The following is a 16,864-nucleotide window of genomic DNA, read 5'->3' on the forward strand; positions in this document are numbered from 1 at the left end:
AAACACCGTAACCAAAGTTACGTTTTCATTTGCTAAATACAGTGAAATGTATAGTAAATAATTATTCTGGCTCCTCCTTGACTTTTCGTCTTGGTATACGTTACAGTGTATGTGCGACATAGAGGGTTTATATTGAAAACACCAACCGGAAATGTTCTTTAAACGTTCTCTGAGCTTGACAGTGTTTGACTTGTGTCTTGTCTCACCATGAATGACGGTGCAATATTGTAAACCTCCTATCTTTAATATAGTAATGGGAATATATGAATAGTAAATCTGTGGAGGAGCTAAGAACACAGCATTTCGAAATGTTATATCATTTAGTAAGTAACATGGAGTACTTTATATCAGGTGTGTTGAGCTAATAATGGTTCCTGTGAAGTGTCATCACGTGATTCACAATGACCATAACAGTCATGGCACTACACAACTAACCCTAACACCAACTTATTACCAATACATTCACACTTATTTTTTGGAATTCATGGCCAATAAGCCTCTTTTTATAGGAAATTATACATCATTTTGAAATTATGATTTATTTCGACCACAGGAAGCTATGTTGATGGACAATCACTGGTGTGTGTATGTCATAATTTTGTCAGGAGACTGTTATGAAACCATTTTATATTTTTTCAAATGCTATACAATTGAATACTCAAAATTCAATGAAAGTAGTTATCAAGTATTATCAATTGTACTTACTTTTTGGGTAATTTGGTTACCTATATTTCGGATATAGAGGTTTTTGAAAACAGGTCAATTTTGACTCGAGGACAACGTGAGAGTTAAACCGTTTAAATTATTAGGATTACATATTTGGCTTAAAAGACCATAACGTTACACCATGTTGTGAAGAAAGATTATCATACTGTGTTTATTTGCTTATTTACTAGAGTCCGACTGATATATCGGCGGGCCGATATTATTGGCCAATATTAGGCATTTTCCGATCTATCGGTATCAGCATTTATAATGTCCGATTTAAAAAAATAATAATATTCTTTCATCCAATTCATTTATAATGACAAATTATTCTGATAAATGAATATTTAAAAAATAGAAACGGATGGTCAACCATGTTATGAGCGTTGGCGTTGCATAGTGTGTTTTTGTTCAAATGACTTTAAGTTTCCTATCTTAAGTTTGTATTTTTATACGTTTTATTTATCAGAACTTGAATATAGTTTGATGTTCCTCTGTTCTTTTGTGACAATAAAACAAATTATTATCATATTATTTTAGTGAGAACTCATAAATAACTACATGTAACTAATGTTAGGGGAATTTGTTTATGTTTTTTAACACTTTTCTGGATTTTTTAAATAAATATATATTGACATATTAGATTTTTAAATAACCAAATATTCGTATCGGTATCGGCCTTATCTACCAGAAAAGTTATGTATAAGAAAAATATGTCTTCATTTCTTAATTGCTTAAAAGAGGAGGCAATCACCGAGACGTATAAATCAAATAAAATTAATCTAATTTGAAATTTGGGGGGCACAAACCGGATTTTGGAAAGTGGGGGGAACATGTCCTCCCTGTCCCCAGTTGAAGTTACGCCGTAGACGGCAGCAACAGTCAGACCTTACACTGACTCTAATTTGAAAGTGTAACATTTGATGTTGTTTCAGTTTCAATAACTCCAGGGTTTTCCCTGCTAATTTAAGGCTAAGGTGCAGCACCTATGTCAAATAATTCGGGAGCATCAAAACTAACTAAATTACTTTTGTCAGAACTAATGGTTGTAGTTGGACTCTGGTGGACTTATTCGGCAAGTTCTGTAATTAAGGTTTTTGATTGTTTTATTTGTTTATTTAGTACCTGCTCTAGCTTTTCCAACATTTTAAACACAGATAATGTAATAATATTGGTCCAAAATTATGTCAAATTGCATTTTTTTCCTTCATTTTTTGTTAAATGTAACATTTTCTGTAGGGAGGACCCTTAAACCCTCCGACAAAGATGTGCACCTACAGTGGTGTGAAAAAGTGTTTGCCCCCTTCCTCATTTCCTGTTCCTTTGCATGTTTGTCACACTTAAGTGTTTCGGAACATCAAACCAATTTAAACAATAGTCAAGGACAACACAAGTAAACACAAAATGCAATTTGTAAATGAAGGTGTTTATTATTAAAGGTGAAAAAGTGATTGTCCCCTAAACCTAATAACTGGTTGGGCCACCCTTAGCAGCAACAACTGCAACCAAGCGTTTGCGATAACGTGCAATGAGGCTTTCACAGCGGGCGGCTGTGGCTCAGTGGTAGAGCGGTTGCCTGCCAATCGGAAGGTTGGTGGTTCGATCCTCGCCCCTGCAGTCATTGTCGAAGTGTCCTTGGGCAAGACACTGAACCCCGAGTTGCCCCGGTGCTGCGCATCGGAGTGTGAATGTGTTGAATGTTTATCTGATGAGCAGGTGGCATTGTACGGCAGCCCCGGCCACAGTGTACGAATGTTTGTGAATGGTGAATGTTCCTGTAGATGTAAAAGCGCTTTGAGCAGTTGTTAAGACTGGAAAAGCGCTATATAAATACAGCCATTTACATACATTACAGCGTCCTGGAGGAATTTGGCCCATCATTTTGCAGAATTGTCCTAATTCAGTACACAGAGGGTTTTCAAGCATGAACGGCTTTTTAAGGTCATACCACAACACATCCAATAGGATTCAGGTCGGACTTTGCTAGGCCACTCCAAAGTCTTCATTTTGTTTTTCTTCAGCATTCGGTGGTGGACTTGCTGGTGTGTTAGGATCATTGTCCTGCTGCAGAACCAAGTTCGTTTCAGCTTGAGTACACGAACAGATGGTCGGACATTTCCGTCAGGATCTCTTGGTAGACAGCAGAATTCATAGTTCCTTTTATCACGGCAAGTCTTCCAGGTCCTGAAGCAGCAAAACAGCCCAGACCATCACACTACCACCACTATATTTTACTGTTGGTATAATGTTCTTTTATGAAATGCAGTGTTCTTCTACGCCAGATATACTTGGACACAAACCTTCCAAAGAGATCCACTTTGTCTTATCGGTCCACAGAATGTTGTCCCAAAGTCTTGGGATCATCAAGATGTGTTGTGGAGAAATGAGAAGAGCTTTGATGTTCTTTTTGCTCAGCAGTGGTTTTCTCCTTAAGAACGCCATTTTTGCCCAGTCTTTTCCTGATGGTGGAGGCATGAACGCTGACCTTAACTGAGGCAAGTGAGGCCTGCAGTTCTTTGGACGTTGTGTGGGGTGTTTTGTGACCTCTTGGATGAGTCGTCGCTGCGCTCTTGGGGTAATTTGGGCGGCCGGCCACTCCAGGGAAGGTTCACCAGTGTTCCATGTCTTCGCCATTTGTGGATAATGGCTCTCACTGTGGTTCGCTGGATTCCCAAAGCTTTGGAATGGCTTTATAACCCTTTCCAGACGATAGATCTCAAATACTTTCTTCTCAATTGTTCCTGAATTTCTTTGGGTCTCGGCATGATGTGTAGCTTTTAAGGATCTTCTGGTGGACCTTACTGTTCAAGCAGCTCCTATTTAAGTGATGCCTGATTGTGAACAGGTGTGGCAATAATCAGGCCTGGGTGTGGCTAGAGAAATTGATCTCAGGTGTGGACAACCACAGTATAGTATGTTTAACAAGGGGGGCAATCACTTTTTCACACAGGGCCATGATGGTTTGGTTTTTTTTTCACCTTTAATAATAAACACCTTCATTTACAAATGCATTTTGTGTTTACTTGTGGTGTCCTTGACTATTGTTTGAATTGGTTTGATGTTCCGAAACAATTAAGTGTGACAAACATGCAAAGGAACAGGAAATGAGGAAGGGGGCAACACTTTTTCACACCACTGTAAGTCGTCCTCAAACCGAGGGAAAACACTGAACCCCCCCACTAACATCGATGCTTCTTCTGTCGATGTTTTTCAGGTCAAAGCCCTGAAGGAGAAAATAGAGAAGGACAGAGGAAAAGATGCATTTCCTGCTACAGGACAAAAACTCATCTATGCAGGTGAGCCAGACAATGACTTTAACGGAGATACAGACAAAACACACATTTAATTATCATATTCAGTTATTCCATGGCTTGGTTTGTGTTAAAATGATGTATTGGGTCAATTCACATTGTTTCTTTTTTTACTCTCCTTTCAAAATCGTACCTTACAGGTAGTACTTAGAATTCACATTGGCTAAATGGTTGTGAAACTAACCTAACCATTGGTTAAAATGACTCACTTAAAACCCAATTAAAAAGGATGTTGATGGGGCCATGGTGTAAGATGTAAGATGTCCACATGTAGAAAATGATGGACGGGAAAACAACACGACTCTCCACTAGAACACCCCATGCTTTGTCGCTTACTTAAAGCACTAAAGCGATGTTGAGAATACTTACTAAAGCAGTGGGAAGACTCATCTTGCAAATGATGAGTGTTCTCCGACTGGTTATTATTAGTCCACAGTTTGATTTTAGATGATGAATAAAATAGCTAAAAGTCCATATATCAATGTTTAGAGGTCAAACTAAAAAAGTGAAAAGTAAGAATTTTCCTTTTTGAATCAGAATTGTTAGGCCCTGCCTAATCATGTGGGTTGAGGGATTGGGGGCGACCGTTAATGGGGCGGTTGGATTCATTTACCCACTTTAAAAGGATTCACTAAAAGCTTCAAAGAGTCAAGACAAGACAAAACCGATTTTGAGCGTTGCAGGGGAGGTTTTAGCGGTAATATGGTCGAGCGACCTAGAGAGTGACTGAAGAGAGCGAGCGTCGTCAAAACAAAGCAGTGAATCAGAGAAATAAAACGTTTTTACCGATTCATCACTAGAAATGCAGCTCTGGCAGGTATGCAACATGACATCATGACTTTACATAAACATACACGCCGACTTTCTTAAGGCAAGTGGCGTGTTATCTGTTTGCATTATGAGCTATCCGCGTGTATGTCGGCGGACATAAACTTACATGCGATAGGAAAGCGATGGTTGAGTTTAGGAAACGTGACGCACGGTTTGGGTTTAGGGAAAGAAGAACGGAGATGATTTCGGTTGAGTTTATGAAACGTGACACGCTGGATACGAAGGAATTGTGACACGCGGGGCACTATCTCCAGTCTCCTAGGTGAAAATCCTGTGTTTTACCCATCCACTACCCCACCAACCTCCCCACGTGTTTTTTTGACCTTTTTATACTACTTGCTATGGCGTAATGTAAGTCAAATGGCGTTGATTAACACTCTAAAAAATGAGTATGCGTCTTGACAACATGCCAATAACGGCATACAAATTGGCATATCATACATACGCCACTTCACAGTCTCCACATTCATTTGAAGCCAATATTTCCTGCTTCGGAAAAACCTGAATGTCGGAAGTTAGGACGCAAGTAAAGAGGAGATGTGCTATGATTATTTTATACTGTTTTCATTGTTGCGTTGGTGTAAACTGACAGCTTCCATTGCAAGTAGCAGCAAGTTTACACTCGTCTCCAGAATCTTTGTTCTGAACTGGACTTTACGGCGCTACAAAGATTTGACTGCGAGACTGGGAGTCAAATCAGGCTCTTTTCCATCGAAGCATTGAATATTCCACTATTCAGGGTCACCGCTACTTAACACAACACAGTACTAGAAATTACTACGTAGGATAACAGCTTATCCACTGTGTACCTGTTACTGCCTCATGTTATATTCTTCCTATATTTTGGACTATCCTAGTTTCTTATTCAAAAATTGTGTCTAAAATATTTTCTCGTTTGCAATTTCTGCTTGAATGTTGCAGGCAAAATCTTGAATGATGACACCCCGCTGAACGAGTACAAAATCGATGAGAAAAACTTTGTGGTTGTCATGGTTACCAAGGTTAGTGTCTCTTTGGATTCTTTTCTTTTAACCAAAATACTGTTTTTTTTAATCCACAAATTAATTCCAGTCTCTTACTTTTGTGATTACGGTTACTATTAAGAGAACGTCAATGTCTTCCTCCATAGACATTTCACAATAAAAGCCTCCCCGCAGCTCACAGGGCATCCCATTCCTGGTAGGCATCTAATTTGAACAGTTACAGAAAGTACAAGAGTTTCTATGACATGAGCTTGCTTAGCAATGGCTGCAAAAAATGAACAGTACATGGGATTGAAAACAAATAGTAGATGAAAACCATTTTTATTTACAGTGGGCATCACCTAATGTCGGACCGCTCTTTGGACCCAGACTGAGTTACTGTGAACAATTTCTGATGACTTTAATGAGAAAAAAATAATGATCTTCATGGTCTCTCCCCGCCCCCCCGACGATCACGGCTAGAGATCACGTGTGCAGCTAATCCAGTTAACACGGCAATAGCTTCACTCAACTCAACATCCAATTGAATGTTTACCATAAAATAAAGTGAAAAGGGTTTCTTCAAAGCTCTGTTTGGAGACTTTTTTTATTTGACAATCTCCATGGACCCTCTACTACATATTGTTTACAATTGAGTTGTATATTAAACTGGGCCTACAGTAACATGTAGGGCGGCCTAAACTCTTTATACATTCCTTTTTACTGCACAGAATACTAAGCTATTAAAATAACCTTAAGATTGTTCATCAATAAATGTTAATGAGATGAGCGCAGCCCAAGATGATTGTGATTGGTTTAAAGAAAATGCAAACAACCCCTGACTGTTTATTCTCCTATCCAGGAATGTTGTGTGGACTAGTAGCCAGACCTTCCTCCGCAGCGCTTTGGAGATAGAGCTGCCAATATGAGACTACAATAATACTGATATAGAAATATAACTGTGGAATTTACAAACTTAACTGCCTAGTTGAGTGAAATGAACAATGCATTACTGCCCCCTTTAATCATTATATCCATACCACTATGATCAATTCCCAAATTTCTTTTTTAGCCTAAACCAACCCCACCTCCACAAACAGCACCTCAGCCAACAGCCCAACCAGCTGTGGCTCCAGCACCAGCACCACCCTCTGCTTCAGGCCCAGCACCCGCCTCTGGCACAACACAAGAGCCATCCACACCGACGCATCCAGCGTCTGCACCCACATCTACCCCACAGTCGGTGCCTTGCTCCCCGCCTCCAGTGCCAGAAAACACCGCCCTGGCTTCTGTTGAAGCAACAGCAGCTCTGGACTCAAACACAGCCGCCCCAGGCTCAGCTCCAGCCTCTGCTTCAGCTGCTACTCCAGCCTCGGCCCCAGCTCCAGCTCCCAAAGTTGTCCAGACACCTCCAACCTCGGCCCCCGCAGACCGCCCCACTGCCACACCAGAACCTCCCCAGCCAGAAGAAAAGCTGAGGGAAGACCCGGAGAATGAGCCATCCGCCACTGAAGAAGTCCACTCCATTGCTTCCAGGTTGGGAGAAACCTTTGTTTACATACAGTGAAGGGTTTAGTTCATCATCGGGTTGTCCAAGACACCTGCTCAAAGTGTCACAGAAGAGTTAGAAAACCTGGGTTAGCAAGGAAAGCTCGTGTTGTAATAATGGAAACCTGGTTTAGGTGGTTAATGTAATTCGAATGTTCTAATGGCTTAAAAAAACCTTAAAGAATAACTTAAAGGGTTTTCAGCATGGATCCAATTTTCCTATGTTTTTGTGTCTAAACAACTAAAGGAACAACAAGTATTGGTCCCAATTGGTCTGTGATTGGCTGTCTGATGTTACACGTCACAGAGGCAGGCAGGAAAAATTGCAAAACTTTGTAATTTCTCCGATCCTTTCTTCTGGTTCATGACCAAATACCTTATGACATAATTACATTCCCATCAGCCATAGTACTTTGTGTTTAATTCTAGTGAGCCAGCATGCTCACACGCTAAATGAAGTTGGTGAACATAATAACCCCCCCCCCCCAGCCTAAGGCACTCCACAATAAAATCATCACTTAATCATGCTGTCCAATCAGCATCTTGATATACCACACCTGTGAGGTGGATGGATTTTCTCGGCAAAGGAGAAGTGCTCCCTAACACAGATTTAGACAAATTTGTGAACAATATTTGAGAGAAATAAGTCTTTTGTGTACATAGAAAAAGTCTTAGATCTTTGAGTTAAGCGCGTGAAAAATGGGGGCAAAAACAAAAGTGTTGCATTTTATAATTTTGTTCAGTGTACCCGCTGAACATCTGCATGTTAGCATTGCCACTGTGAGCATGTTAGCATTTAGCTGCCTCACAGAGCTAGGTGGACTTCTACTTGTTTGAGTCTTTTTCTTGAACCTTAATTGTCTTTTTTTCTCTTTTAAAAATGTATGCTTATTGTAATTGTTTCTTTGGAATGTTGATTTTTTTTCTCTTTTCTTCCAAAGCCTCGTTGATGAACTGGGTCTCCTTGAAGAAGCAGCGTCAATACTGGGTAATATATCTATGATGTAGCTTCCCTCTTTCATAAATTCAAAGCATATCACTGTACTGCTTATACTTTGCTTTTGCTTTTTGCTTTAAACCCTTAGTGCCTGGTTGATGTTTGAATGATCTAGATAGTATGACTTGTCTTTCAACCACATCAAAAGACAAGTGTTTCTTCCTGTTCTCCTCCCTCCATCATCCCACTCTGAGACCAGGGCCCCTATTTTAACGATCGAAGTGCACGGCGCAGGTGTGTTGCAAGTCCAAATCCACTATTGCTAGTTTGACAGCAGTGAAAAGGGTCCGTGCGCCAGGCACATGATTCAAAAAGGTTGTCCTTGGTGTTTTTGTTAAGTCATAGGTGTGTTTTGGGCGTAACATGCAATAAACCAATCAGAGTGTCATCTCCCATTCCCTTTAACAGCCAGGCATGTTTGCACCTTGGAGCATTGCTATTATGTTGGCGGATGCAATCTATTGCATGTTTGCGTGCTGCTGCACTTCCGCGCGCGTGTGTGTGTGTCCGTCCGTCCGTCCGCTTTTACTTCTCCTGTGCAATGTAGTACTGTTTTTTTTTTTTTTATTGTATTTTCTCTGTTTTTCTTTTTTTGAATTGATCCCCCTTCATAATTTATTCAATCAATACATTTATTCTCTAAAAACAACATGTCAGTTCCCAAAGCTCTGTTTTTTTCGGGCCATATGTCCTCGCCCAGACTTGGAATGAAGCTGACATAAGGTCAGGATTCCTTTTTAGAGTAGCCTGAAAAAGAGTAAAATTATACCATTTATTAGACATTCAAGGCTTTAATTTTATAATGTCCGCATAGTGTGCGTGCTCTGTCCATAAGCCTAGGCACATTTTACTAATTTGCTGTTAAAATAACAATGAAATGCTGTGTTACTGACTTTAGACCAGGTTCTTGTTAGTAAATGGCTTCCTGCTGCTTCAAGATAGCAATACACAAAGAGTTTACCTTAACACACCTCCCTGTAAGACCAGCATGCACGTGGACACATGTGCATTTGCTATTTAAACGACGTGGGCGATGGACCGGAAATCGACAAATGCGTCGGTCTTAAACTAGCAAAGACACTTGCCTTGGGCTTTGTGCTGTGCCGGGTGCAAGATAGGGCCCCAGAAGTGTTAGCAAGTTTTGGATTTCGTGTCCCATAAACACGGGACCGTCTCGACTGTGTGATGTGTGTTTACACTTTTGGTGCCTTTGATAAAGTGGGATGTGAAAGCAAAGCAAACCAAAAAAAAAAAAATGCAACAATGTTGAATCAGTTGCAGCCCTAACCACTTATATACCAATGTATACCAATTGATGCCAGTTCTAACTAGCCAAACTCATTCTAAAAAAAACCAATATGTGACATGTAATAACTATTCCGTAGGATTCCAAAATCAACTTCCTCATTTCAACCAGGGCCACGTTCAGTCCCGACAAAATGTAGCAACACCAAACTGAAACAGGGGTGTGTTGAGCACCCTGTTCTGTGCGCAAGCTCTGTGCCTTTTTAATACCAAACATAAGTTTACAGACATGTCTCTGCTGATTGGGTGTCACCTGTGACAAACGAGAAAAAGCATAACTCAAAGCCGTTTTACCCTGTTCCGAGGAAACATGTTGTTAAACCAGGAAACCGTAACAAAACAGTGCACACTGTTTAGAGATTGAACGTGTCCCTGCTTTCACTGTCTCTCTCCTGTGTCTCTTTCATGCCCGTTCTGTTGTTTCCACAGTGACAGGCCCAGCCTATGAGAACCTGGTGTCAGAGATCATGTGCATGGGTTATGAGCGAGAGCAGGTAGTTGCCGCGCTCCGAGCCAGTTACAACAACCCGGACCGAGCTGTGGAGTATCTACTCATGGTGAGGATTTAACCAGCCCGTGTGTTTTATTCCCAGCCCCGTCTGCCACTGAATGCTAGAGTGTGAAGTACATGTTTGTGAAATGCAGGGTATTCCAGCAGAGGCCAGTGATCTGCCCCCTCCGGAGCCAGTTAGACAAAGTGCTCCAGCCAACCCCCCCACCCCTGCTACACAAGAACCACTGCAGCCCCCAGCAGCGTTAAACCGTAAGAGCACACATTTGTCACTTTTGTTTATGTAGACTATATGTATATACATATATAGGAAAAGACTGTCCTAAATGGTTATTCCAAGAAAATGTACACACTAGTACACTACCAGTAACCAGCCCGTTCCCTCCCCAGCAGGGCCGGTGTCTGGCAGCCAGCCTTCCCCTGCTGGCGGAGGCTCCGCCCCCACAGAGAACCCTCTGGAGTTCCTGAGGAACCAGCCTCAGTTCCAGCAGATGAGACAGATCATCCAGCAGAACCCGGCCCTCCTACCGGCCCTTCTGCAGCAGCTAGGCAGAGACAACCCGCAGCTGCTGCAGGTACCACACCAGCACACTCACCGTGCTGCAGTGGGTTTCTGCCTGGGATTATAGTTTGTCTGTTTTTCTGTTATACCACTTTCACACCACCTACCAGGGTCGGGCTAGGGATGTCTGATTAGGGTTCAACCCTCCTTTTGGAAATTCAAGCCTAGCTGTTTGACATGGGTATATCCCTGGTCATGGACAATTGGACTCATTTTTAAAAAAGACAGAGAAAAAGAGAGATTTGCGCTACTGCAGCAGCCGCACTGAACTGCTACCCACCAGATAGAGGGAGAGAGAGAGAGAAAGTTATTTTTGCTGGGTCTTTACAGGCCGTTTTGCCTGTTAAACTCTGCTACCGCAACTCTGCAGGGCACCCACTCCCAGCCGACTGTTCAGAAAGAATTGAACCGCTCCGCTTTGTTGTTGTTAAAGCTGCCTGTAATAATCCTAGTTCTATACAGTCTATGGTGAAAGCACAGTGAGACATTTACAACATTTATGTTTTTTGAAAAATGGCAAACATAGTGACGACCTGTGACGACTGCCCCACTGTCATTTCTAACCAATCACATAATGTGTCCTTTTTTATTTATTTTTATTTTGTTTGACCCAGGTCGATTAAAATCGACCCTAGTCTACCCTGATAAAACCCACCTGGCGACCTGGGTCACAAAGCTGAGTAGGTGGAGGAGGGTTACCCCATTCAAACACATAGTCGACCTGGGTAAAACCCTGGTAGAGCCATCGGTATAAAAGGGGTGTTAGTAAGATATTTCCAAAACCTCTGATCAGAGTGGTAAGAGATGATCTGTGAGCTGCATTTCATTGCAGCCACCATTTTGTACGGTACAGTATTCTTTATAGGAGGAGTGTCTTATTCCTCAAACCCATTTTATTGCTACTTCAAGAGCATTTTGAAATGGACCCCTTAATGTAAAGGTGGCAGTCACTTGAAAACATGAAAGCATCAATCGATCAATCAAAATGTATTTATATAGCACTTTACAGCGGTCAGCAGGTATCCAAAGTGGTTCACATCAGAAAACAAGAATAAAACAACACATCATACGACAAAAAGAAGGAAACAGAAAACCGTAATATCAGAAAAGGTTACATAGAAACAGGAGGGTGAAATTGGCCCCCCAGTACTAGGTATTAAAAGTCATTCTAAACAAATAGGTTTTGAGTTTGGACATAATAAGAGCAACATCTGTAATTGTGCGAAAATCCCCCCCCCCCCCCCCCCCCCCCCCCACACACACTTGAAGTAATATACTACTTGATACATCTATTTGATCTAAATACAAAACAGGTATGTATTTAAATATTTAGCAATTGTGACTGATCTACTTATTTGACAAGAGTCTGACCAATTACAGTACGCCTGATAAACCCATGTCAGTCAGTTTCCCATGTCTCCTACTGTTTGAATGACTTTTGCAATTAGTTGTTTGCTGTTTGTGTGTGTCTGGGGCCCTGTATGTTAACTGTAGTATTTATATTGTTTGTATGTGTTACTTGCAGCAAATCACGCAGCACCAGGAGCGGTTTGTGCAGATGCTGAATGAGCCACGAAGCGGAGACACGGAGGGGGACGGGGCCGAGGCTCAGGGGCCACCACAAACCAACTACATCCGGGTCACCCCGCAGGAAAAGGAGGCCATTGAGAGGGTCAGTCACCAGTGTCTGTATTTGTATGGGAGCAAATAAGAGACACACGTATTTTCAAATATGAACAGCAACTGAATACTTGATATTGAAATATTTTACTTTGAAAACCATGTATCTGAACGTATTTGTTCCGATGTCACCTCCTTGAAATCACATTATTAGTATATATTTTTTTAACGGTCACATATTCAGATGTAAAAATTTCTAGTTTCAGAATAAAAAAAGGAAATTACAGTCAGGTTGCTTCAATTCAAATGGTCAAATTGAGATATTAAAGTTGAAAAACTTCACATAGAAACAATCACATAGCAACATCAGCATAGACTTATGTCTTTTATTTGCTCTCATTGATTTGTCCTGTTGTCTGGAAAATTGCACAACTTGCGCTTTGATCAAAACAGGGTTAAATTGGCGTTTGCAAGTACACAAACCTGTAGCAGAATATATATTCTTTTTCAACAAGAAAAGATTAGTATACTGAAGGTAACTATTCATGTATCTGTATTTTTCCTATTTTGATTATAGTCTATGGTGTGCAGTCATGGAGCAATGTGTGAACAAGTAAATCTGTTAAATTTGTAAAATCTGGTTATTATGGTTATATGGTATAACAGACCATTGCCATCCATTGCAGAGCGTTGCCATGGACGCAGTTCTGAGCACTCGCCATGTGGTCCTGCATCACCCTGTCGGGGTTGTATTCGCTACAATGACCGCATCGCTCTAGTCTTCATTATTCCTTACTTATTATCTGGTATTCCTATATCCTGTTGTGATTATAGACTGTTAAAAAATATAGACCACACATCTCCACTTTCTCCCACTGTAAAAAAAGTTAAGCCAAAATATGGATACGGATGCCATCATCCTGTTGGAGTTTCAGTATCAGAGTCCCGCCCATATACCTGCCTGCCCAAATGCGGTTAATCACAGCTGTCAATCATGACGTTTCACTTCATTTTTATAGGATCACCCTGCGACAAACCGCTGAATGTCTTTTTATTGCTGTGAGTGCCCCATAACTGTACGCGCCCTTGCAAGTAACCGTCTCAGACACAGCCATACTGTTTTGTATGTGTGTAACATGAGCATGTGTGTTGTGTTCCAGTTAAAAGCGCTGGGCTTTCCAGAAGGCTTAGTCATCCAGGCTTACTTCGCCTGCGAGAAGAATGAGAATCTAGCTGCTAACTTCCTGCTACAGCAAACATGGGACGACGAGTAACCACAACCTCACCTGACACATCACCGTTCAACAGAGGGCCGCAGGGTAGAAGACCGCCCTACACCAGGTTCCACCAGGGACTAACAGGAGAGGTGGAGGACTGTTCTTTTTATGCCATGTGACTGTGGTCTAATTACGATGGTGATGGTGATGGCGAAGACGTGCTGTTGAAAGTTAGCTGTGCTGCCTACCCTCCATTCAGCCGTGACGATCATCATAGCAGCTCAAAACGGAGCCGCGCCTCACTGCTGATATCATAAATGCTGCCGCTTGTGCCGAGTGACCACACTGAGAGAAGTCCGGCTAGGAAACATAAGGTTTCCTCTGCAGTCAGCACACAGACTGCCTGCAGAAGATGTGTTAAATTTTGACTACTGTACATATAAAGTGTATACTACGGTGGCCATCCGGGGCAAACGCACTGCAACATGATAAAACATGCCACAAAAGACCAAACACAAGCAAATTAAGAAAACACCTTCCTTCATGTGACAACACATGCGTAGCATTTAGCCAAAGGGCTGCAATTACAGAAACGATGCAAAAAGAAAAGCACACAATGCCCAAAAACAAATGCAACAAAAAACCGCTGCATCCAGATTACACAACGGAAGTTCTCCAGGCCTCTAGGGGGAGCGCTAAGTGGAACAGCTGGATTTTGTGTGTCTTTGCGGCGCGTTTGCTAAATGCCGCGCATGTGTTGTCAAATTTATGAAGGCGTTTTCTTAATTTGCTTGTGTTTTGTCTATTCGCGTGTGTTTCATTAAGTTGTGGTGCGTTTGCACCTGTTGGCCACCGTAGTATACACCACGCATGGGTGTCAAACTCACTTCACTAAAGGGCCACACTGGAAAATAAGAATCACATCAAGGGCCAGACATGTACAGTTTATTGACATGCTTTTCCTTGATTGAAAAAGTAAAATACCTTTTGACTGTCTTACTGCCTCTCGCACTTTTGTTTCTTTTTCCGTCTTTTTTGTGGCTTCCTCTGACATTGTAGTTGCTTTTTCCCAACATTTTTGTTACCTTTTTTTTGACACTTTTGTTGCGTTTTTGTTTGACATAAAGCCCTACAAAAGTTAGAAAAAAAGTTCCTTAGCCATCATAGAATTTAACAAAACAAGAAGCACAGTTTCCTGTCTTTTTGGTTTAGCGCACAGCTAGGCTTGTCAAAATCTATGGTGAACCTAAACTGATATTCGGCCTAGATCAAAATCCGGGAAGGGCCAGATTTGAGTTTGACACTCCTGCACTACAGTGTGTAGCTGTTGTGAATGTACACATGACTTAAAAACAACATGCGTTTGCCAACCCTTCATGTTGAGTTCACTTGAAAATGTGATGCAAACTGTTGACGTCACGGTTGGAGAGCTAGCATTGCTTTATATTGAAGTTCAGGTCTGATCATTTCATTTATTCTGCCTCTGTATTATCCTCAGTAAAAAAAAAAAAAAAAATCCCAAACACTCAAAATATCTTAGCACCAAGTAGCACAGATTTCGGTAGTGTTTGGACCTTGCAATAAGCATGCAGATGTGATTGACATCTGCATGCTTATTGAAATTGCTGCAGGTGATTTGAAACCTTTCAGCCCATTCCTGCCAGAGAAAAAGCTAAATCAGATGAAATGTTAGGAGTGGAAATTCAACAGGTTAAGATACGAACTCATTATTTTTGACTTACTATCTAAATTTTGTCAGTGTCATTATTTTGACTTAATAAAAAATAATAAATGTTGACTTGGTATATAAAATTTTGGTTTAGGTCAATATTTCACTTTGTATCTTGTTTTGACTTATTTTGAGTAAGTCAAAATAAAACATTTGACTTTGAAAGTCTTTATTTTATTATTTTGACTCACCATGAGTAGATATTTATTTGTATTACTCTTAACTTTTTCTTGATCTTTAATAACACCTTTTTGTGGCGGAAAGGGGCTCCCAAAAACTAAAGATGTTCAAAAATCTGACCCAACATGCACTCTATTTGGAACATAAAATGAATTAGTTGTGCAGTCACAGTATTTTATGATTACCTGTTGTCAAGGTGATGTGTACTGTGGTTACATTATATTAGGTATATTATATTTTGTGGGAGAAGAGGTGCCCACCCAAATGCAGCACTCTGCTTTCGTTGTCATTGTGGTCTTTCATTGTGAAGGTGTTTGTTTTTTGGTTATTTTGCAGATGAGGGAATTTCAAGGTTGATTATGAAGTGCCACATAGCATGCCTTGTGAGCTAAATATTTGACTTTAGAAAAGAAAAGTTGTGATATAAATACTTAATTAGCTGGAATAATCAAGCATAGTTCACTTCCACCATCTGTTTCTGTTCCGTTTGTCTCATATCACATCTATGCATCTTAAAGCTGTATGACTTCCTTCATGCCTTATGGTTGTTAAACACTTGAACATGTTTCATTTTAAAAATGGGGTTGTATAGTTTACAATAAAGTGTTTCATTATTGATAATTAATCAGTTATTGTTTCAAAAGTGGACTAAAGGGAATAAGTGCTAGAAGCCAAAACAATTTTTTCAGCTTTCAGCATGTAGTTTGCAGTCTCTCCTTTTACTTCTCTATATTATGTTTTAATGGAAAATGACAGGAAGTGTTGTATTATATTGTATATTGGATATACAAACTCTGGGGGGGAAAAGGCACTTTACTGGGACAAATGCTATTCTTTAGTTGTGAGGGGTTGTTGGATGCATGGGATTGTTAGTTATTTATAGCATGGCAGTGGGCTGGAATGATGTGTGGTATTCTCTCAGTTTGTCTGTTTTATCCATTCTGTCTGTTTTTGTTTTGGGGTTTATAGAAAAAAACTGGTAGAGGTTATGCTGAATAGTTGTGAAAAAACATTTGTTTAAGCATTGTGTAAAATAAATGGCTTTTACAAAGTGGGTGAGACAAGGTGATGTTTTATCATGAATGATCTTAGTACAAGCATGGGTGCAAGCATTAGGTTACATACTGTATATCCCTGATGTAGACGAGCAGTGAAATGATGGCGTTATATATAATATTATCACATTAAATATCACATTATTCCTTAAAACAAGCTCCAACATACAAGCGACAAACATCAGAATTTGTAATTCTACATTTCAACATTTAACATTTAACCTCAATGTGGTTCCGGTATGACATGAGTGCAATGTACACCAATTTAAGCTGGGAGTGTTTGGTTGGGTAATATATTACAGCCGAATTAAAAAGCTTACCCTAACGAGCA

At 40.6% G+C, this 16,864-nt stretch overlaps 1 protein-coding gene across 5 annotated transcripts in view; it reads left to right on the forward strand.

Annotated features, from left to right (window-relative positions):
- rad23ab (RAD23 homolog A, nucleotide excision repair protein b) overlaps positions 1-14,023 on the forward strand; it is a 14,674-nt gene extending 651 nt beyond the window's left edge. The window contains exons 1-10 of one of the 5 annotated variants that reach the window (XM_032525193.1): positions 198-270; positions 3,920-4,001; positions 5,769-5,848; positions 6,882-7,345; positions 8,299-8,345; positions 10,089-10,216; positions 10,305-10,422; positions 10,561-10,775; positions 12,258-12,404; positions 13,513-14,023. In XM_032525193.1, the coding sequence (XP_032381084.1) occupies positions 5,837-5,848; positions 6,882-7,345; positions 8,299-8,345; positions 10,089-10,216; positions 10,305-10,422; positions 10,561-10,775; positions 12,258-12,404; positions 13,513-13,626 (1,245 nt within the window). In that variant the 5' untranslated portion in view covers positions 198-270; positions 3,920-4,001; positions 5,769-5,836 and the 3' untranslated portion in view covers positions 13,627-14,023. Of the gene's footprint in view, positions 1-197; positions 271-3,919; positions 4,002-5,768; positions 5,849-6,881; positions 7,346-8,298; positions 8,346-10,088; positions 10,217-10,304; positions 10,423-10,560; positions 10,776-12,257; positions 12,405-13,512 lie in introns of those variants that run through there. The other 4 variants (XM_032525190.1, XM_032525189.1, XM_032525192.1 and 1 more) reach the window with 4 other exon arrangements.
- Positions 14,024-16,864: the final 2,841 nt, after the last annotated feature.

The sequence above is a fragment of the Etheostoma spectabile genome, chromosome 9, assembly GCF_008692095.1.
Source record: "Etheostoma spectabile isolate EspeVRDwgs_2016 chromosome 9, UIUC_Espe_1.0, whole genome shotgun sequence".
Classification (NCBI taxonomy): domain Eukaryota; kingdom Metazoa; phylum Chordata; class Actinopteri; order Perciformes; family Percidae; genus Etheostoma; species Etheostoma spectabile.